General features: G+C 36.9%; 2 protein-coding genes across 2 annotated transcripts in view; both read left to right on the top strand.

The window, feature by feature from the left end:
* The window catches only part of LOC129737194 (uncharacterized), a 49,415-nt gene extending 43,296 nt beyond the window's left edge, over positions 1-6,119 (top strand). The window contains exons 15-21 of the mRNA XM_055724960.1: positions 431-448; positions 1,013-1,048; positions 2,437-2,478; positions 3,414-3,443; positions 3,701-3,736; positions 4,706-4,741; positions 5,979-6,119. Coding sequence (XP_055580935.1) covers positions 431-448; positions 1,013-1,048; positions 2,437-2,478; positions 3,414-3,443; positions 3,701-3,736; positions 4,706-4,741; positions 5,979-6,119 — 339 coding nt within the window. The remainder of the gene's footprint in view (positions 1-430; positions 449-1,012; positions 1,049-2,436; positions 2,479-3,413; positions 3,444-3,700; positions 3,737-4,705; positions 4,742-5,978) is intronic.
* A 513-nt stretch (positions 6,120-6,632) lies between these two features.
* LOC114014398 (loricrin-like) overlaps positions 6,633-22,281 on the top strand; it is a 35,200-nt gene continuing 19,551 nt past the window's right edge. The window contains exons 1-29 of the mRNA XM_055724958.1: positions 6,633-6,725; positions 6,983-7,018; positions 7,368-7,409; positions 7,590-7,625; positions 8,032-8,073; positions 9,383-9,415; positions 10,863-10,883; positions 11,147-11,182; positions 11,300-11,341; positions 11,524-11,559; positions 11,680-11,718; positions 12,070-12,114; positions 12,740-12,769; positions 14,010-14,048; positions 14,793-14,834; positions 15,035-15,076; positions 15,939-15,980; positions 16,535-16,576; positions 18,487-18,528; positions 18,632-18,670; positions 19,079-19,120; positions 19,223-19,261; positions 19,583-19,624; positions 19,728-19,766; positions 20,175-20,216; positions 20,319-20,357; positions 20,481-20,525; positions 21,024-21,065; positions 21,921-21,959. Coding sequence (XP_055580933.1) covers positions 6,633-6,725; positions 6,983-7,018; positions 7,368-7,409; positions 7,590-7,625; positions 8,032-8,073; positions 9,383-9,415; positions 10,863-10,883; positions 11,147-11,182; positions 11,300-11,341; positions 11,524-11,559; positions 11,680-11,718; positions 12,070-12,114; positions 12,740-12,769; positions 14,010-14,048; positions 14,793-14,834; positions 15,035-15,076; positions 15,939-15,980; positions 16,535-16,576; positions 18,487-18,528; positions 18,632-18,670; positions 19,079-19,120; positions 19,223-19,261; positions 19,583-19,624; positions 19,728-19,766; positions 20,175-20,216; positions 20,319-20,357; positions 20,481-20,525; positions 21,024-21,065; positions 21,921-21,959 — 1,188 coding nt within the window. The remainder of the gene's footprint in view (positions 6,726-6,982; positions 7,019-7,367; positions 7,410-7,589; positions 7,626-8,031; positions 8,074-9,382; positions 9,416-10,862; positions 10,884-11,146; positions 11,183-11,299; positions 11,342-11,523; positions 11,560-11,679; positions 11,719-12,069; positions 12,115-12,739; positions 12,770-14,009; positions 14,049-14,792; positions 14,835-15,034; positions 15,077-15,938; positions 15,981-16,534; positions 16,577-18,486; positions 18,529-18,631; positions 18,671-19,078; positions 19,121-19,222; positions 19,262-19,582; positions 19,625-19,727; positions 19,767-20,174; positions 20,217-20,318; positions 20,358-20,480; positions 20,526-21,023; positions 21,066-21,920; positions 21,960-22,281) is intronic.

Genomic DNA, 22,281 nt, shown 5'->3' with positions numbered 1-22,281 from the left:
AGGTGCAGATTCCAGGTCTCTCAATGCACACAGTGTTTATGTTCCTGAATACTTTTGATTTTCTGTTTCTATCGCAATTTTCTTCTGTAAATTAATTTCCTTTATCATTTTAAACTACTACATTTCCACACTGCTTATATGGAACTCCTAGTCAGTCAAAAATAAGCTTAGCCTTAAGGTAGTTTAAGTGAGTTTGTATGACATAACATTTGATATATACGTTTCTCTGATGTCTAGTTTCTAATCAAACATGTTGTTGTTCTAACCTGAATGAAGATTAAGATGTATTTGTTCTCTGCTATCCTTTCCATGTCTTTTTCACATTTGGTTGTGTACTGCATTGAAAAGACAGGGCCCTTTTTCTGCTGCAGTGTTCTGTTTGAACAATCCCTTGACAAAATAATTAAAGATTGTTTTGTTTCATTTGCAGCGTCATACCTACCCCCAGGTAAGTGTACTTATTTTTCTTACAATTTCTAGCATAGCAACATAGTTTTTATGGGGTCAAGCCAGTTGCCTTCAGGATGGTGTGTACTACCTTCTTACATTTGTCCCTCATGCCCCAAAATTCAGCAAACAAATGACTGGATCAGGAATTAAATTAATATGTGTGCTGATATATGTCCACTGCAGGTAGCAGTGAGATGAGTTGGAGGGATGATGATTTCTTAGCTTCGCTCACCATATTTGGAAAAGCCAAGTTGACTGGCAGTGCAAAAAGGGCACAGCCTGTACTCTGCTGCTTTTCATGTAAGCTGCAATAGAAGCAGATGCAAGTGTAGAAAATTATTCAGTAGGGTTGGACTGCCTCCCCAAACTTTCAGAGCTGATGATAAACTAGTTTAAAGCTGGATGTTAAGAATTTGATACTTAGTACACCACACGTACCACCTTTCCCTTTGTTCTCCCAAGAAAAACAGAACAACTTGCTAAATGTGTTGCATTTAAACAAGTCAAATTAAATGTTCTCTGTTGTGGGTTTTTTTTTTTTTGTTTTCGTTCTTTCTTCCAGAGTTTGGGAAGTTCTGCTACTAGGATCATAATACAGGTAGACATTCTTTCTCCATTATACTTGAGTTTTACCTGAAGCCCTGTCTCAGTAAACTAAATAATGGTTCATCTCTTTGGGAATAAATAAATATGGATAATTTAAAGATAATTTATGGATATCTTAGATATCCACAAACTGCAGCAGTGTCGTAGGGTGTTTCTGTGGTTACAGCAAAGTGGGCATCCTACTTGGTTGCCGATTAAAGGACCAGTGCAGCTGTTTTTTTTACAGTCATAAAATCTGAAAACCTCTATATGCTAATTCCATAGTGCTCTCAAAATTTGCAGGCATTAACCACCTCAGTCCACTCAGGAAGGAGGATGCAATTCTAGAACTTAAGCTTGAATGTTATTTGATATTAAATCAAATATGCATAACCTGCACAGTTCCTTGTTCATTTAAACAGTATTTTTTTAATGGAAACAACAACTTCAGCATTATTTCTTAAATTTTAAAAATAACCCTGTTAGTTAGTGCTTAGGTCAATTTCTGTTTGCTGTTGTATTTATAACATTACTTCTTGATAGCCAGGCACTTGGAAAGTTGATTGCAACCCAATCTCATTAAAAGCATTTTTGTAAAGTATTATGAATATCACTCAGGCATATTTTTTTCTGGGTCCATTGCAATTTTAACCTACCTACCACTCCACAGTTTAGGCTTTGCTTGCTTCATATGATAGTCCTTCAGATGGTGACCACAAATTCTCACTTTCAATGAAAGATCAGTAATGGGTTACCCCAGCTGAAAATTGTCTTTTGAAAATCATTGCTTTCAGTTACATTCTTCCATAACTAGTGATGAAAGCTGGCAGAGAAAGGAATAAGATTTCCTTGTTGTTTCACTTCTGAATTTAGTGTAGTGTTTTGATTACACAGGTTAAATATTTTCAATGTGTGTGTATATATATATATAAAAGAAAAATATTTGATTGCTCTCATAAGCCATGTACTTCATGGGAATTGAAAGATTTTCTGCAGTGACTTCTCCTTTGGTTAAATTGTAACTGTAGCTTTTCAGTTTTTGTTTTGACAAAGCCTTTGTCAAAAGTTTGTTGTGCTTATTCCTGAAAAAATGGTCATAATATGAATATAAATATATATGAGTTCAATGGCAATTTGTGTGATACATTTGAAGGGCAGAAATATTTAAATTCACTTGAAATACTTTTAGCAATTTATTTATGAAGGATCCTTATATATTGAAGTATTGAACATTGTAGCACACGGAGATGGCATAAATAAACTAAGAAAGTGCATAAGGAACTCTCTGGCTTTCATAGTGTCTAGTAGGCATAAGATAGAGTTCTTCTCTAAATGTCTCAGTACATAAGCAGGTCCTCTTAAAAACTTTTTTTTTGTTTGTGTTTGTTTGTTCCTGTGTAGAGTGGACAAAGACAGCAAAGCAGCAGCAGTACTTCTGTTCAGGTAAGTAAACTTAAAGGACTAGAGATATTCCTGTAGACTTCACTAAAACAGGGCCATCAGAACTTGGAAATAATTTATTTCCTACATATTTAAATGTATTTCACAGGGTGCGGATATTTCTGTTTCTCTGATTTTTGTTCATGAAGTTGTCATCTGATATTGGTGTTCAAATATTTTTCTTTGGAATGCTCATAAATGAATTTCCATGTGTGACTGGCTGAAGTGAAATAACTATTCCACACAATACATCCTCTAAAAGGTGAACAAAAGTCATGGCACTGAGAGGAAGTGATTCTAGGCTCAGTATCACACCATAAATCCCATACAGGTAGATATAGTCCCCATGTATATTGCATCGCAAATTTCCAAAAGCTGTGAAGGATAGTTGATTATCCATATTAAAAAGGATAGAAAATCATGACTGCAGACCTATGTGCAAGATAAAGCTACTTCTGTGGAAAACAACTGCGTGAATTTAACATACACTAACATAATTATAATATAAATTGTTGCTGAGTAACACGTGAAATATTTATAGCATGAATTCATGTATGAATGCTCATTGGACTTCCTCCTCTTTGAGGAGGGGGGAAAATAAAGGCAAATATCTCTCAATATTCTCTGTATCATTACATGCAACTAGAAATGTTGCACAAGGGTAGGTATGAATTCAAGAACACAGGGAAGCCAGTACTCAGCCTCACAAGTACTCAACATGCCCATGGGTGACAGTTTGTGTCTCCACTTACTTCATGGCTTTTGCTGACAGTAGGACAGCCTGCTGCACAGATGCTAGCATACTGCTCTGTGTCCTTTGGCTCAGGAAGAGCCTTTGTGAGAAACCCTTGTGCAGCTGTAGCTCCATAAACATTATGCTCTTTAGAGAAGCCTCCTTGTCAAGATGGAAATTACCTTCTATTTATTTTTTTTTCAAGGGTTCCCAAGTCAGCCAGTCCTATGGCCAGGTGAGACTTTCCTGCTGAAATGTATTGAGCTTTTTGGTAGGGGCCTGCCTTGCAAATGGACTATGGGGGTTGGGGTTTATTTTTCTTTTCCTTCTTGGTGGTGTTGAGTGGTCCTTGATTTTTGGTTTGTACCACTGAATTGCCACGACGGAAAAAGAACGTAGTTCAGAGGAACTTCTAGTGCAAATGGGCTTTTCTGTTGCGGTTGAGCTGAGGCTACAGCTTAGTTTACAAATGACTTCTTGCCTTTCCTACAGGGCTACCAGCCTCAAGGTGGCAGTTCCTATAGCCAGGTAAGCATCAGCCAGTCACCAGTCAGAATCAGCATTTGAGAAAGCGGAGTGCCATGGCACTGCAAAAACACTTAGCCATCACTCCCTCAGAATCTCTGAATTTGAACTTTAAAGGACACTTTCTCTGAAAGTGTGCATTCTCACACTCAAAATTTGCCCACGTACTACTTATTTATCTGGAATCTCAGCAATGTGAAATCATTGCTGTCAGCATCATCACGAGGGCCACGGGGAAGTCTGCCTCTTTATACAGCCCTGCATAGCTCTAGGAGGTAGCTGCTTGCTTTTCCTAAGGGCAGGCTGGATCCCTTACAAAAGGGAAGTAACCAAACGGTGTCCTTGTCTTAGGGTGGGCCAGGTTACTCGGGCAGCAGCACTTCTTATGGCCAGGTAAGCAAACTGGATGTTCTGTAGGCACTTCTTTGCTGATCCCTCTGTGACTGGCACGACTGGCAGATTTTTCAAAGTGATGTTTCCTTTAGTATTCTGTGTCTCAATTTGCTTCGTGGCTTTTGCTGAGAGTAGGACAGCCTGCTGCACAGATGCTAGCCTACTGCTCTGTGTCCTTTGGCTCAGGAAGAGCCTTTGTGAGAAACCCTTGTGCAGCTGTAGCTCCATAAACATTATACTCTTTAGAGAAGCCTCCTTGTCAAGATGGAAATTACCTTCTATTTTTTTCATGGGTTCCCAAGTCAGCCAGTCCTATGGCCAGGTGAGACTTTCCTGCTGAAATGTATTGAGCTTTTTGGTAGGGGCCTGCCTTGTAAATGGACTATGGGGGTTGGGGTTTATTTTTCTTTTCCTTCTTGGTGGTGTTGAGTGGTCCTTGATTTTTGGTTTGTACCACTGAATTGCCATGACGGAAAAAGAACGTAGTTCAGAGGAACTTCTAGTGCAAATGGGCATTTCTGTTGCGGTTGAGCTGAGGCTACAGCTTAGTTTACAAATGACTTCTTGCCTTTCCTACAGGGCTACCAGCCTCAAGGTGGCAGTTCCTATAGCCAGGTAAGCATCAGCCAGTCACCAGTCAGAATACAGCATTTGAGAAAGCGGAGTGCCATGGCACTGTAAATTGCAGCAGTTTTTATAATTACTTTTTTAAATTTCTGTTGAGTTCTTTAAAAAGAAATAGTAAACTAAATCAATTTCAAAACTTTAGTTGTGAAAATGACAGGTGTGTTTTTAATTGGTATGTGCAAGCAGAATAGTTTCCTGTTACTACTTAATCTTTTCCATGGGTATGCAACTTAAAAATTTATCATACAGATAGTCTATTTGGTGCTATTCCTGTACCAATTGATTTACATGGCACAAGACATATTTCTAGTCAGTTCTTCACTGTCTCGTTTGATCTCAATACAGAGAAACAATTTCAAGGAATAAATAATATTGAGTCAGGTCCTCAGCTGCAGGAAGATTTGGTCTTACAGCCTGCAACTGATGAATGTTTACCTCCCTTTACAGTTTTTATGTGAATAAAAGCAGCTGTAAGATAGCTATGAATTTTGTCAGAATCTTTGTCAAATAGCAGAAATAGACTAGATAGTTCCAATCCTTTTTGGTAATCCCTGTCTTCCTAACTGTACCACGCAGCTGTGGCATAGGTCTGCATGTATATGAAACATCTGCTATTTTTTGTCATTATATTGAAGGCAGATGGCATCAGCACCTCATAGTTACCCACAGTAACTTTATATTACTGATAGATTTTCAGGACATACTGGCACCCGTGAATAATTCATTTGGCCTGCTATTTTTAATTGCATTGTTTGTTTCCATTTTATGAATCTATATTTTTTCTAAAACTCAATTTTTACAAATAATTTTTCACATTTATTTTCCCTCAGAGGAAGGAAATTGTGCAACTGGGGCCCACCAAAATTACAAATACAGGAATTTAGTGTTCATCTACCTTTAGCCATCTAAGCCCAGTGTCTGAGAAACAGCAGGCAAAAGAAACCCATAAGGAAATCTTGCATTCCTTCAGTGTCCTGGAAAACCTTTATAAGGCTAGAGTCCTCTCTGAGATGGCTGTAAAACTAGAATATGATTGTTGTTTGATAAATACAGTCTGATCAGATATTCATCCAGAATAAGAAATATTAAAATAATTCTAGATAAACAGCAGTGTGCAGGTTGTTTCTCTTATTCTAGGGGATTTTTCCCCACAAAGAAACAAACATGAGAGAGAAATCTGCTTCATAAATATAATAATTATGAATCAATAATTCCTTTCTTACAGGGCTACCAGCCTCAAGGTGGCAGTTCCTATAGCCAGGTAAGCATCAGCCAGTCAGAATCAGCATTTGAAAAAGCGGAGTGCCATGGCACTGCAAAAACACTTAGCCATCACTCCTTCAGTATCTCCGAATTTGAACTTTAAAGGACACTTTCTCTGAAAGTGTGCATTCTCACACTCAAAATTTGCCCACGTACTACTTATTTATCTGGAATCTCAGCAATGTGAAATCATTGCTGTCAGCATCATCGCGAGGGCCACGGGGAAGTCTGCCTCTTTATACAGCCCTGCATAGCTCTAGGAGGTAGCTGCTTGCTTTTCCTAAGGGCAGGCTGGATCCCTTACAAAAGGGAAGTAACCAAACGGTGTCCTTGTCTTAGGGTGGGCCAGGTTACTCGGGCAGCAGCACTCCTTATGGCCAGGTAAGCAAACTGGATGTTCTGTAGGCACTTCTTTGCTGATCCCTCTGTGACTGGCACGACTGGCAGATTTTTCAAAGTGATGTTTCCTTTAGTATTCTGTGTCTCAATTTGCTTCGTGGCTTTTGCTGAGAGTAGGACAGCCTGCTGCACAGATGCTAGCCTACTGCTCTGTGTCCTTTGGCTCAGGAAGAGCCTTTGTGAGAAACCCTTGTGCAGCTGTAGCTCCATAAACATTATGCTCTTTAGAGAAGCCTCCTTGTCAAGATGGAAATTACCTTCTATTTATTTTTTTTTCAAGGGTTCCCAAGTCAGCCAGTCCTATGGCCAGGTGAGACTTTCCTGCTGAAATGTATTGAGCTTTTTGGTAGGGGCCTGCCTTGTAAATGGACTATGGGGGTTGGGGTTTATTTTTCTTTTCCTTCTTGGTGGTGTTGAGTGGTCCTTGATTTTTGGTTTGTACCACTGAATTGCCACGATGGAAAAAGAACATAGTTCAGAGGAACTTCTAGTGCAAATGGGCATTTCTGTTGCGGTTGAGCTGAGGCTACAGCTTAGTTTACAAATGACTTCTTGCCTTTCCTACAGGGCTACCAGCCTCAAGGTGGCAGTTCCTATAGCCAGGTAAGCATCAGCCAGTCACCAGTCAGAATACAGCATTTGAGAAAGCGGAGTGCCATGGCACTGCAAAAACACTTAGCCATCACTCCCTCAGAATCTCTGAATTTGAACTTTAAAGGACACTTTCTCTGAAAGTGTGCATTCTCACACTCAAAATTTGCCCACGTACTACTTATTTATCTGGAATCTCAGCAATGTGAAATCATTGCTGTCAGCATCATCACGAGGGCCAGGGGGAAGTCTGCCTCTTTATACAGCCCTGCATAGCTCTAGGAGGTAGCTGCTTGCTTTTCCTAAGGGCAGGCTGGTTCCCTTACAAAAGGGAAGTAACCAAACGGTGTCCTTGTCTTAGGGTGGGCCAGGTTACTCGGGCAGCAGCACTTCTTATGGCCAGGTAAGCAAACTGGATGTTCTGTAGGCACTTCTTTGCTGATCCCTCTGTGACTGGCACGACTGGCAGATTTTTCAAAGTGATGTTTCCTTTAGTATTCTGTGTCTCAATTTGCTTCGTGGCTTTTGCTGAGAATAGGACAATCTTGCTTAGTTTACAAATTGCTTCTTGCCTTTCTTACAGGGCTACCAACCTCAAGGTGGCAGTTCGTATGGCCAGGTAAGCATCAGTCAATTACTTTTAGGATACAACATGTGCGTGATGTTTCCGTACATGTATTGAGAATCTTGTGGTTTGTTTCTTCAAATAGTACAGTAAAGTTCTCATTAGAAAAGTGGTGAACTTTTTGTTATATGGATCTGGGAACAACATGCTCACTGAAGCATCTCTTTCCCACACAGATAGGAGTGCATGTAGGTGTCAGCTTTTTGATGTACTATAATATTCAACATACTGTGATTTTTCTTGTGAACTATTTTGTATTATGTACCTGATCTTCTGAATTTTAAGCAGTCAGGCAGCCAAAAGCCTTTCAAAATTTAGTTCTGTATTTAATATGGAGTAAAGTAATACTTGGATTACTGAGATAGTCTCTTTTTTTTTTTTTTTTTTCTTTCTTCAGCAGGGTGGATCTGCTTATTCAGGTGGCAGTAGTGGTTGTGGACAAGTAAGTCCTCTTTATCCAAACTATTTGAAAATCAGTCCCAGCTTTCTTTGTAGTAGTAACATATTTTTCAATAAGTGTATAATGTTTGTGATTTGGAATCTTTTGTTTTCTTTGTTACATGGTATGATCTAGAAAGACTGATATTGTTTGCCATTGCAACAAAACTGAAGTGGCTTCTCCCATGTAGTGTTACACACAGCAGCAGTGATTCATCTGTCTACTCAGTAAACAGATAAAATCTTTGGTTGGGAGTGATTTACAGATGTTGCTCCATTTAGTTCCTATAGAAAGTGGTAGGATCAGAGAGTGGCTTCTATGGAATAGTTAGATTTGTAGGTTTTCATCCTGGTTCCATTTCAACTTATGTATGCCTACAATGGTGTAAAGGTGGTGTCCTCAATGATGAGATCCCAGGTGAAAGGATCATGAATGAGACCATGACAGTAGACCTATGTTCAAATTAATATACAGGTGGAAGCGACAAGAATGAAAGAGAAGTATAATTACAAAAAATTTTAGCAGAAGTACTTAGCAGAAATATTAGGATTGGTATAAACTAAGTATGAATGGAAATGCATGAAAACATCATAAGAAGCAGTACAACAAGGACACGGTTACCAGCAGTGAAACTGATAAACACTGAAGAATGTGTTGCTACAACCTGTGTCACAGGTTGACTTATCAACAGAAGACCTGTGCTCTAATAATGACAGCATGACAACCAGGGTAGAACGCATTGTGCGTAAAGTTTCTTATCCTGTTATCCCATCATGAAGACTGGATGTAGCCAATAAATATACCCAAAACAGGGAAATGAAAGGCATTGGGCAGCAGCCTTGCCTAAGATGTATGATGGCTGAATCTAGCAAGATTCTGAGGTAGATTTTCACACAACAGTAACTGTTGACTACTAAAAGGACTGTCAAAAAAAAACAACCAACAACCAACAAAAAAACCCCATCAACCACCAAAAACCCACACCCAAAAAAAAAAGTCATCTTTTTGAATCAAGAAGAACTAGGATGATACAGAAAGATATCAATTGCCAGCCTACCTCACTTTCCATGTAGCACACAAGTAGTCCTGCTTTGATCATCTGTGTGCATGTCTTGGTGCTTGTGAGTATAGGAGCGGCAGAGGTGAAGGCACAAACTTAAAAGGTTAAATAAAATTAAACTCAACTTCTGTAAAGTGTTATGTTGACTTATGTTACATTCATTCTCATGTAAGAAATTTTAAGAAAGCTAATTACTGCCAGAAAATGAAAACTTGGGCATTTACCTTTTGGTTTGTTTGTGTTTTTTAACAGGGTGTTTCATATGATAGCAATCCTTGCCACCAGGTAAATGTCCTTCCTCCAATTTTAAGGTGCATCTAAGATTAGTTTTCCTACTAACTCAACTAGTACCAACTTCAGATTCATAGACTGCAAATCCATGTAATCTTACCAATTATAAGATTCCAACTTGCTATCTTCCTACACACAAGAGCATCACAAGGGTTTGGTGGTCCTTTTTTCCCCCCTTTTTCCTGGCATTTTGTCTGTGAAATGACTAGCTCTATAGGATATTAAGGCTAGATTCTGGATAGAGAAAGTCTGGTGCAGAACTTCTCAACTGCTTAAATCAGGGCTGGATCTCACCAGCCTGTCTGTGGACTTTTCCCATGAAAAGTCAGAAAATATTTTAGGACTGCTTGCCACTTGAAGTTCCCGAAACAGACTGGCTTAAAAATTCATTCAGTTTGTGCAGTGAAGTATAGGTAGCTACATTTGTATTTGTTACAACTTTTCAGTGTCAGAACTCTAAAAACCACCGAAAGATGTCTGCTATGTTTAAAGAAACAATCTCTGTAATGTTAAAAATTAGTAAGAGAACAGTACTAGATGATCTCCTTTTTAAAAATGTTCATACACCTCTTGAGTTTTACTGATTTTTCACAAGAAAAAGATTCATTGTATTAACAAATACTGTGTTCTATTAATACAAATATATACAATATTCATAAATATTCAAACAACATAGTTGTTGCTATATCATTATAATCTGCTATAGTATATACAATATGCCGTATGTAATATATTATAGTAACTTGAAAGAATATATGATATAGGTATATAATTATTTTATAATAGCTTTTCAGATTTTTTTTTATGAAGAGGAGATAGTTCCTTCTAAGACTATAGGAAGCACTTAAATTTTGTTCTAAAAAAAGCTAGAACATTGGAAGATAATACTTTTAATTTCATTTTAGTGAGAGGCAAATACTCCACTCCAATAGCTCAGGGTTTCACTGTTCTTATGCACTTTTGACATTAATACTTCTACAAATGTCTCTTCTGATTTCACTTGGGGGAGTTACATTCCTTTTGTAAGGAGGGCTTGTTGAAACATACTGAGTGCTTTATTTAAAACCTTTTCCTCAAGGCTACTGTATCTCACAGCTTTCTGCGTAATAAAGCTACCAGAGGAATTTTTCATTCCATTTGTATAAATTAGGCTTTCTACAGGAGAAAAAAAATATACTTTCTATAGAGACTGTTCAGAATGAAACTCATCTGTGTATTAAACATTACTTAAAGATAAATATTTGTGGTTCCTTGACTTGTGTCTCGTACAGTATTAACCTTTGCACTGTTGGCAATCTGTGCTTACTACGTTAGAAATCAATTCTATATTGCATATCTGCCTCTGCTCCTTACTCTTCCTAAGCAAGTATCATAGCTTTCATTAAAAATAATCCACAGCTAGACAGTGTCTAAAGCATCACAATTTTTGTCTAATTTACAGGATGGATCACAGGGTGGTCAGGTAAGTAGCTCTTAATTATCCATCAGTAAAAGCTTTTTAAGCAGTTCTAATCTAGAGTATACTTTTCTTGCTCATTACGGTGTAGACACTTGCAGAGTCTCCCCAGCTCCAGCCTGTAACTCTTTCTCTTAGAACATAATTTTTATCAGCCCTGAAATTTCACTTACATAGAAAGAACTTGGCAACTTAGGAAAGCTAGGTCTGTGGATTCTGATCAAATTCAACTCTTGAGCATTGTAACTGTTGCTTTTTTGTTTTCGCAGAGTGGATCATACTCACAAAGCTATGGTGGCAGCCAAGTAAGTACTAGATTATTATTTCCTCCCACTGAGATTTTACTTCATTTAGGTTCCACAATGACCGATCAATATCCAGTCTGAAATATCATAATATTAATTCTAATATTTTTTTGCTAGCAGGGTGGATCATCTCCCTCACAAAATTATGGTAGCAGCCAGGTAGGTAGACCTTGATTTTCTCTTGGTAAAACCTTTTTTATCATATCTGATAAGTTTTCTACATGTCTAGAAAGTTGTATTTGTTCAAAGGAATCCCAGGCAATTGTTTATTCCAGCTTTAAAGCCCCCAAACCAAATCACAGTTTCTTTTGAAGTGAGATTTATATTTGTTTGTTTTATAGGATGGATCATTCTCACAAGGCTATGGTGGTGGTCAAGTAAGTAATGCTCTAATTCCCTACTTGTACGTCACTTCATCTAACCTTCAGTCTTTGCTCAAAATCACGTTTTCTCTGTCCTAATTTTATCTGATTTTGGTTGGTTGGTTTGTTTTAAAGGGTGGATCGTCTTCCTCAGATGGCTATTATGATAGTCAGGTAACTAGTCCTTCCTTTCTCCTAGTTATATATTATTTTATGCTGATCTTTGTAGTCCCTGCATCATCTTTCTCAAATATGTAATAAAACATAATAGCTTTGTGCTCTTTTTGTTTTGGATTTTCTTGGGTTTGGGTTTGGGTTTTTTTTTGTTTTATTGAAGAATGGAACTTTCCCTGCAAGTAACTATTGCAGCCATGTATTTGGGTTATTTTCCTTATAAAGGTCTTACTTTAAACTCACCTTTTTCTTTGCATGAGCCTGAATTCTGTCTTGCAGAATACGATAGCAAAGCGTAATTTTAACAATCCATTTTTGTGAGGAAATAACTGTTATCTGATGTCCTTCTAGGATTCACAAGATTTCTCAGATGATAATCCCAATGCTTGTGATGATGTGAGTATGCACACTCTAATATATTTTCATCACAACGTTTTTCATGTAGATTGGAAAATATTGCCCTGCTAGATGCAGTCTTGTGAGCAGAATGATCCAGAAAGCATGCTGAGTTCCTACACTAACAGCTGTTTCAGCAACTGCATGTTTTCTTACTGAAAATCATCATATAAAGGTTACACATAACTTTTGTGCTCTTAAATGTATTTAACTTGATGAAAAGATTTCAGTGGCTTTGCAGTAAGCTTTGCAGTAACATAAGATTTTCCCTAAAATCTAAGGACACATTTTACAGTAATTGATAAATAAATAAATAAATCCCATAGACAAGCTTTAAATACATACAATGAAAGAAAGAAGAGATAGTGGCAGCTATTCCACTGCTTTTCATGTTACGTTTCTATCAATCAAAAATTGCTATAATGTTATAAATATCTATAATGTTTATATATCTATATATAATGTTTTTCATACTGGAATGGCAGGATTTCAAACTAATTTAAGCAAGGTTCTGGAGAATGTGAGCAACATTCTGTCTGTATGCAGTATCAGAAAAAATCAGGTTTCTGTAAGCTTATTGTATTCAAATAATTCTTAAAGAAGGAAATAATTTATTCTTTTCCAGAATGACACTACCTATAGTGCCAGTGCTCAGGTAAGTGCTTTTTTTTTCTTCAGGAGTATTCAAATTCTTACATTAGACCCGTTGGCCTCTAATTGTAGTCTATGATTGCTTTATAATACCCTTCAAAAACTTAATTAAAGAATGGCATATTTGATGTTATATTTCTCTGTACTCAGTCCCTTCTAGCCATTCTCAAGGCTGCTTCACAATTATTTGCTATCATTGATAGCAATTATGTACAATACTTGTAAGAACATACACTAACAGTTTTTTGGTAGTATATGCACTTTGACTGAGTGGTTAACCATCTGTGAACGTGAGGCATGCAGCCACTACAAGCTTTTTCTAATTGTTCTAATTTTAACTCACGTATATGCTAGTATTGTAAAGTAACGTTTATCCCCTGGTAATACTCTTTCTGTCAAGACGTTCCATCTGTCCTATGAGCAGAAACTGTGATTAACACGGGTAGATTGTGACCAAGCAAATACACTGTTGTATAAACAAACGACATTCTTCTGTGCTTACGAACATTTTTCCATACTTCTTTCTGTTCCTAGAAAGGTTTTTTTTCCATTACAGCCTCCTTTAGTTTTACTGCCATCTAGAGTAACCTTCTGTCATCAACTACTTGCCTTTTCTTCAGCTGTTAGCCATATATTTTACTGCTTATTATTTTCCCTATTTTTCCTCTCTGGTACTTTAGTACTGCACCCAACACGTATACTAGGATGTAAAGAGGCCTTCTGAAAACATCTTTTGGTTTTACTTGTATTTACCTTGAATGCATTGCATTAGGTTTAATGCAAAATGTTCTGCAAAAATAATCCTTCAGCAGCAAGCCCTGTTTAGAAGACTCATCACTTCCTCATTTGTTCACAGAGGATGCTGCTGTTCTCTTGGTTATCCCTATGCAGTACATATTGCTGGACTTCATTGTAGAAGAGTTTGCTTCTAAACGTTCTCACAAAGAAGGGTGGGAAGTGTTCAAAAAAACAAACAGTAAAATCATTATACAGATTGTTCTCTAAACCACAGTGGTTGAGCTGAGGGAGACTCCACTAGGCAGGAACTCCTGATGGAGTAATAAGGTGAAAACAGATGAAGAACATGCTTTTTAAGATTCTTGCTGATAGTAAAATTATAGCTCTGGACATTTTCCTGTCCCAAAATATGACACCTTGACAAGTTTAGGTAGATCTTTGCTGAAAATATTTTCTGTGGATGGCTACATCTATAAAGTAATAATTGGCTTCTGACTCCTTGACAGCGTTCTGGTTGTGCAAACAAGAAGGTTGTTGTTGCCCGAGTAAGTAACGTTTTTTCTTTTCTCTTTTTACTTGTTTTGGGATATTTGCCTTAACTATACCTAATTTGTCCCAATTATGCCTATTTTTTCCCTAATTCTGTTTGTCCTAATTAAAATTCTTCTATTCAAAGAAAAAGTAATATAAAATAGCTTGGCTATTTGCTTGCTCTTTCAGTGAATTTACCTTAAAGGAAGTATATATATGGAAAAAAGACATGAAAACCCTGCTATGAGGTATAGAGCAGCTCAGATTCCTTTTTTTCAAGAAGCACATATACAATATAAACAAATTAGAATACAAATGAAATTATTATTATTAATATACTGTATTATATTATAATAATTACTAATTTTAAAAAATAAATTATAAATATATAAAAAAATAAGACAATACAGAATTAGTCCAAGCTAAAGTTAAAATTAAATGAGTGTCATGCATAGCTAAAATTTTAGCTGAAGAAAGCTAGAATAATGAAATCAGAGAGAATAATGTTGGGTAATTTATGTTGCTCAGCATGTTGTGGAGGAGATACGGTATGTGTATTGTGTAGATTCAACTCAGACTCAGCAGTAGCCTATAAAAATTATGTGCAAATAACCTTTTATTTTATAAGAAGGCATTCCTACTCAATGTATGCATTAAAGGGTCTGGAGTTGTTATAAATCAATAATATGGAAAAAAAAGAAGGCCTGTCAGTGATCATAGTTTTCATCTCCTAATAGTAATGTCTTTGTTTTTTACAGGATACATCACATGTTTTGAGCAGAAGAGCCTATGATGTACAGGTAAACCATTCTTGTCATGCTTTCTGAAGTACTCCTGGTATTACAGCTTCTTGGTGTATTATCTATAAAAAAAAAGAATAAGGATCTAATTTCCATAACGGAGTAATCTGTTTAGGGTTAGGTAGTTCTTTTCCAATAGAACTATGTATTTTAATTTGTTATCCTCACAGAAAACCAAGTAGTTTCTTGTTTCTTCACAGAATGAGACTTCTACTTCAAATAACAGCGACACTAACTACCAGGTAATAACATAGTGTCTGTTGTAAGGAGCTTTCTGAGAAATTTTATTTCATTTCTGAAAATTGGGTTCCACTAATTTATCTATGCTGAGGAATGCTGTTTTGATTTGGCAGCATTTTCCCTCTAATGTTATAATTTGGTACAGTTGTAAATAATGATAATGGACCCAGAATATACTGTCTCTCTTCTGTTCCTTAGCAGGTAAGCAGTGCTGGTGTTTCTTTACATAACACTTTGTAAAAATCGTTTGAAAAAAAACCCCAACAAATAGTTTTAGAATCTTTTTAGAAACAGTCCTGCTCTAGTGATGGTAATGGCCAGATATATAATTCTGTTTCATTTAGAATCTGGTAACAAGCTACATCTTAGTGATTATGTACTTGTGTTAAAAAAGTAGGCCCAACTTTTGTGTTATAGAAATATGTGAAATTTAACTGATCCAGAGCAGCACCCAATTCTATTTTTCTTAATATTTTGTACTGTACTGGTACCCATCAGCTTCCCAGAGATCTGGAATCCTATTACACTTAGCATTATGGATGTAACACTAGCATAGCCCTCTGTCTCAGAGAGTTTGAAGTCTTAATTCAATAATACAGTCAGATCTCTGAGCTCCAGAGAGTAACAGTTTTCTTAATTAGTTTTCCTGATACCTATTCCCTGTGTATTGTATCCAGTCACTAATTAAGTTTCATCTAAATCTATGTTTTCACAACGATTTATACCGAAAGTTCTGAACAAGTGATGTTTGTTGGTGCAGGGAAGCAGTACAAAGAGTTTGTCACCTTACTTCTCACTACATAATTTTATACATGTTAGATTCAGATAAAACGCTTCTATGAAATATAATTGGTTTCTTCACAGGGTGGATCATTTATTGCAACCGATCGTGGATCAAGTAGTCAGGTCAGGATTTTCTCTATTTTTATCTAGTCTTGTCCAGATAGCTTCCTGGTAATTAAACTAATTAAAATCAGGAGTTGAAGTGTAAGTCCAGTAGTTTTGCATAAGGGGTTGTTGATGTTATGCATTAAAGTGTAAATGAAGTGACCGTGTTCAGATTAAATTTAATCTGAAATGGCTCTCTGAAATCACTTCAACACTCTTTCAATTTCACACACAGTTTATTGGTGAGAGCACAACGGTGATTCTTTGTACTCTTGCCTACCCAGATAATTCTCTCTTGCTGAGGCATCTGTCACTGAGACGTACCACTGATAGATGTGGAAACAATCTAACTTCCAAAGCAAATGTTACATGTATATAGCTATGCTGCCCCCTATATATGGATGACCCCCCTATATATGTATGTCCCCCCTATATTTCCTCTAGGTATAGTCAAGGTCACAGCCACTCTGTAGTTCCACAGTCTTTCTACCCTGAAACAATTTCACATCTGAAATAAGATTTTATTTTAAATTTCCACAAAGCAATGATAGTTTCCTTTTTTAAATTTACAGGGTGGTTGCATTTGTCCTGATGGAAGCAGTGGGAGTAGACAGGTAATTATTTTTCTGAGTTTATACTTTCATCTACGTAATGGAGTGTTATGAGTTAATCACCTGGTAAGTATGGACGCTAGGGTAACACTAAACATTACTGATAATTTCCTAAATTTATATATGAATATATAAAATAATTTCATAAAATGAAATGGAAGAATGAGTCCTACTTTAACTGTATAATTACCGTTTGGCCACTAACTTCCTGTAAATGTGCTTGGTAATCCAGATGCTCTGTCAGTTAACCTGTTACGTGCTAATAATTCATTACTTTCAAAACCCAGAGTCAATATGCCCTACAGTAACCACAGTATTTAATTGCATCCTACTTAGGTTCCTTGTCCTTCTCACTGGTTCAATAAAATATTGTGACTAAAATGTCGAAGTCTGGTAAATATTTCAAAAGATAATCTCTTAAATCTATATTTAAACTATTCTTTCCCATAGAGAGAATCACTGTGATTTCATGATCAGTGCCAGTGCATAGTCTTTTCTCTTAGGCAATGTCTCCATGCCAGGAAAAAGCCCAAAGAGTGCAGTTACATGGGCATTATACACTAGCTTTACCAGGCTTCTGGCATCACCTGGCTTTGCCAAGTGAACTTGAATTTTTAAGTAACCTATCTTCTACTTAAAAAGGTGGATGTCTTTGTGCAAGTTTCATTCAAGTAGGACCTCTTTCTTTGCATGCTTAAACTGGTGCAAAGTGAGGTTTAGCTTTTAATGGCAAGCCACAACAGCTTGGCCAGGGGAGAGTGTATTCAGTTGCCATCAAACAATAATTTTCAACATGAAGAAAAGAAGACTTCTAAATCAATCATGTTAAAAAAACTGTTCTCAGTGCAAATGTGTCTACTTTGATACAGAAGAGACTCATTTTTCAGTTTGTGATGATGTCAGCAGATAGAATTGAATTTATGATAAGCTAGGTAGCAATAGTCTGGATCTTTGATTTCACCCAACAGTAAAGTTCAGCAATCTTTGCAAAGGAATAGAGGGAATTTAAATACGGACTTATTTTCATTTTCTGTCCATGGTCAATCATCTACATATGGCAGTAACGGTGCCTAAAATTGTAAACACATTGGCAGGTTTGTTGTTCTGAATAAGAAAAAAAAGGTATAGGCAGATGTATATATATAAATAAACCAGCATTCATCAACCTTACATAAAAGAGACAGTCATTACTTACTTGAAGATTCTTCAGCCCAGGATAAAAATTCCTCCAAAAAGCTTTCTTCTAAACTTAAAAGCTATGAGTTACATGAAGGTCTCTTCAAACCTGGAAAAGATTATAAATTAAGAGTCAAAGCTGTATATATTTAAACCATCTTGTTCCAAAGGAAACAATGGGTTTCCTTATGTGGATCCTCGAATTACTTACACTGCATTTGTTCCACTTTTTCTCTACACTTCATCTGGAGACAAGAGCTCAGTCTACAAATAGTCTCTGAGGAAGCAGTCTAACCGCTGAATAATACTTTCTTTTGTGTAGAAAGGAATGTGACAGTAGTAATGGCTGTTATGTTCTGGTAAATAGTCTTCTACTTTAAGTGCTGAACTGAAAAATCTGCTTGCATAAACCCTATTTATACTTTGGAAGTTCAATATTCTGGCAGTTTTAAAAAACATGATCAGAGTCATGGTAATCTATAACAACGTAGAGTCTGCCAAGTATGACATAAGATTCAGTGATTAGAAAGAGTAAAATGAAAAGTTACTATTACTTCTAGGTCTTCTAACCTGAACAGAAGAGTACCTGCTAAAGGTTTCCTTATCTCTAACAAAAATAACTAGTGTTCTCTTTTAATGATTGCAATAATGGCCTTTTTGAAAGAAGAGAAATTCAGAAATGGACTCACTTAAATGTCTGTTTGCAAGAAAATAGCTAGTCTGTGTTTTCCTTTCAGGGAGGCCCAGGTTCTTCACACAGCACGTATTCTGGTAACCAGGTAAACATTCAGATAAAATGCCCTATTCAGAAAGCTCCATCTAAAGCCTTCACTGAAGGAGTAGCCAAATATAAACCAGTAACCCATTCTGTCTTCTGCACAGGGAGGGTCTTCCTTCCATCCCGGAGAATCCTATGGACAGGTAGTTGTTCTTCCTCCCTTACCAGGATAAAACAGACTGCCATCATCCTGGTTCCTTCGCTCCTGGTGTTGTGGGTGCCGTGAGATACTGCAGTTAGAGACCTGACAGTTGTCTCTTAGAGCAGAAAACTTAAATTAACCCTGACATAACTTAGTGGTAAGGGGTTTGACAGAGAGCAGTACAGAGTGGTATCTGCAGTTTCCTTGCAGCATTCAGATTTCAGCAGGCTAAGATAAGTATTGCCAGAAGACTTCTTCCACTTTAACCATGTTGGTCTTGATTTTTATGCAGTTACATAAAAGTTAGCTCAAAACTGGGAGGAAGGGTGTAAAGTAAGAACGGCATACACTGGTATTAAAATACTCATCTTGTCTGCAAGACAATAGCTGGTCTGTGTTTTCCTTTCAGGAGGGCCCAGGGTCTTCCTACAGCTCCTACTCCGGTAACCAGGTAAATATTCTGGTCACTGTCCCTGCTGAGGAGCAGTCTAAAAGTTGTCCTTGAGAGAACATTTCAACTATAAAACATGCAACTTTTATGTTTTCTGCACAGGGAGGCTCTTCCTTCTCTCCTGGTGGATCATTCGGACAGGTAAGGATTATTCCTTGTTTGTAAAGGTAAGATGAGCTTCTTCTATCTTTATTCCTATATTCCCCATATAGTGGCTGTTGCGAAATGTAACACCCAAGGATTGAATCAACCATTTGTAACCTATAACATGAGCTCTGTCAGAAGAAAAGACTAAATTGTTTACAACTTCCACAGAACGAATGATCTTTCATCCAGCTAAGAAAATTAGTGTTAAAAAGTTCCCTGTTCTTTAACAATATTGGCCTAAAGTGAGAGTTAGGTACCTTGCTATTTACATCATCCTGTCTGCAAGAAAATAGCTAGTCTGTGTTTTCCTTTCAGGGAGGCCCAGGTTCTTCACACAGCACGTATTCTGGTAACCAGGTAAACATTCAGATAAGATGCCCTATTCAGAAAGCTCCATCTAAAGCCTTCACTGAAGGAGTAGCCAAATATAAACCAGTAACCCATTCTGTCTTCTGCACAGGGAGGGTCTTCCTTCCATCCCGGAGAATCCTATGGACAGGTAGTTGTTCTTCCTCCCTTACCAGGATAAAACAGACTGCCATCATCCTGGTTCCTTCGCTCCTGGTGTTGTGGGTGCCGTGAGATACTGCAGTTAGAGACCTGACAGTTGTCTCTTAGAGCAGAAAACTTAAATTAACCCTGACATAACTTAGTGGTAAGGGGTTTGACAGAGAGCAGTACAGAGTGGTATCTGCAGTGTCCTTGCAGCATTCAGATTTCAGCAGGCTAAGATAAGTATTGCCAGAAGACTTCTTCCACTTTAACCATGTTGGTCTTGATTTTTATGCAGGTACATAAAAGTTAGCTCAAAACTGGGAGGAAGGGTGTAAAGTAAGAACGGCATACACTGGTATTAAAATACTCATCTTGTCTGCAAGACAATAGCTGGTCTGTGTTTTCCTTTCAGGAGGGCCCAGGGTCTTCCTACAGCTCCTACTCCGGTAACCAGGTAAATATTCTGGTCACTGTCCCTGCTGAGGAGCAGTCTAAAAATTGTCCTTGAGAGAACATTTCAACTACAAAACATGCAACTTTTATGTTTTCTGCACAGGGAGGCTCTTCCTTCTCTCCTGGTGGATCATTCGGACAGGTAAGTGTTATTCCTTGTTTGTAGAGATAACAGACTTGTGTTACTTTCATTCCTGTACTGCTCTTGAAAGAAGGAAAACTCTTTATTGAGAGAAACAAAATAATGAACTTATTTTCTGTACAGGGAGGGTCTTCTGTCTATGACAGCGGCAGTGAATCCTATGGTCAGGTAAATACTCTTTTTTTTGTTTGTTTGTTTTTCTTTTTTTTTCTTTTTTCTTTTTTTTCCCCCTCCCCTCTTTGTATAAAGGGTGCTGAGGGCCAATATCCTGGCTTCTATATATAGCTATGCTCTGTATTTTGGCTCTCACTGTATTTTACTGAAGGTGATTTTCTTCTGTGCAGAGTGAATTTGCATATAGTTTTAACTAAATAGCCTGAAAGTTTATAGGGAAGTAAAAAGTAGGGTGCCTCCAACCGTTATAGCTTATTCTCCTTAACAATGCTAGCTTTGAGTTATCTGCCAATTGAAGGTCTCTTCAAAAGTAGAATTTTAGTTACAATTATGTTAAATTAGTGTTTTACAGAGGCATAACTATGAATTGCTCAATAGCCATTCAGATAACTAAGTAACTATTCATATTTTTTAAAACTCCCCAGAAGGAGATCCCTACAGTAACCTTAAAAAGTCTGTTGGCAATATGAAAATGATTTGTTTTCCAAATAGGGTGGATCTTCCACATATAGTGGTACTGGATCTTATGGTCAGGTAAATACTATTTGTCTCATACATCAAAAGCTTAAGCTTGCTGTGTTGGTTCTTATGTGTGCTGGGTTCTATATTTAAATTATTTTTAAGTGTTGACCATGGAAATGCCATTTTATCTTTTGTTTTCTTTACCTTTATTTACCCCTTTACAATCCAAATGTTTTCATAATGTAGGGAAGGTGATGCACTGTGTACGCTATCCTGCTAACTGTGCCGCTGTGACTATTCAAAGCTTTAACTAATTTATTGTTTATGCATTAGCTCATTCAAAAGGAAAATACCTTGTCCATTTACTTTACACACCTTACTTAAGCAGAAACTGCTGGAAGTCTAGGGGGGAATGCACTCACTATATCTGAAGTCCCTATTTATTGATGTGAATCTCATTGTGGGAATTATTCCGTAAGGACCATCTTATGTTTTGTTTAGCAATACATTTTAACCAACCAAAGTCATACATAATTATTTATTAAAAATGATAAGACATATAATCCAGATTGCTTTTTCATAGAAAATTGTGTTCCATTGTTACTTCTAGTGCAGGATCTAGAAAGAAAGCATAGATAATGGAATTTTTTTTAATGTAAAGAACAGTTAATTTTGCAAATCAACTTTAGCTAAAATTTTTCCTTATAAAAATGCGTATTTACAAGGAGGATTTTTTTTTTTTAACCTCTTCTGCTGAAGCAACAGGTAAAGTTATGTATTTTTTCTTTTCTTGCATGTTCCCTGGTTTAGGTAAATTTGGAGATTCTAGGTGGCTGGTTATTTTTATGCTTCTATTTTACATGATCTTATTTGTGGAGAATATGAGTCTTTTTATATAGAAAGAAACATTTTTTCGTTATTTTACAGGATTCACCTTCTATGGGAAGCAGTGAAACTAATGACAGTGTAAGCATTTCTTCTCAAGTATACCAATATCAGAATTTACTACCTTTTAAATTACCTGCTTGCTTATATGGACCTTTACTTTATCTCACCATCTCATCTTCAAGAGCTCCTTCACAGTACATTCTAACCAACTGTGTTTAGTAATTTTCTGTAATAAATTATTTGAATTTTTTTTTCATAGTTAAAGGAAAATGCAGACATAGATTATGCCATATTATTTTGCTATGTTATGATAAGGACTTGGTAAATTAATGTTGCAGTTAAAACTGTTCTGGCTTGTAACAATCATACAATTTTGAGCTGGTTATTAGAAGTAACATTT

This window comes from Falco cherrug, chromosome 12 (genome assembly GCF_023634085.1).
Source record: "Falco cherrug isolate bFalChe1 chromosome 12, bFalChe1.pri, whole genome shotgun sequence".
In the NCBI taxonomy this organism is placed as follows: domain Eukaryota; kingdom Metazoa; phylum Chordata; class Aves; order Falconiformes; family Falconidae; genus Falco; species Falco cherrug.
The sequence above is the reverse complement of the archived record's forward strand: the minus strand, read 5'-3'. Positions and strand labels throughout refer to the sequence as shown.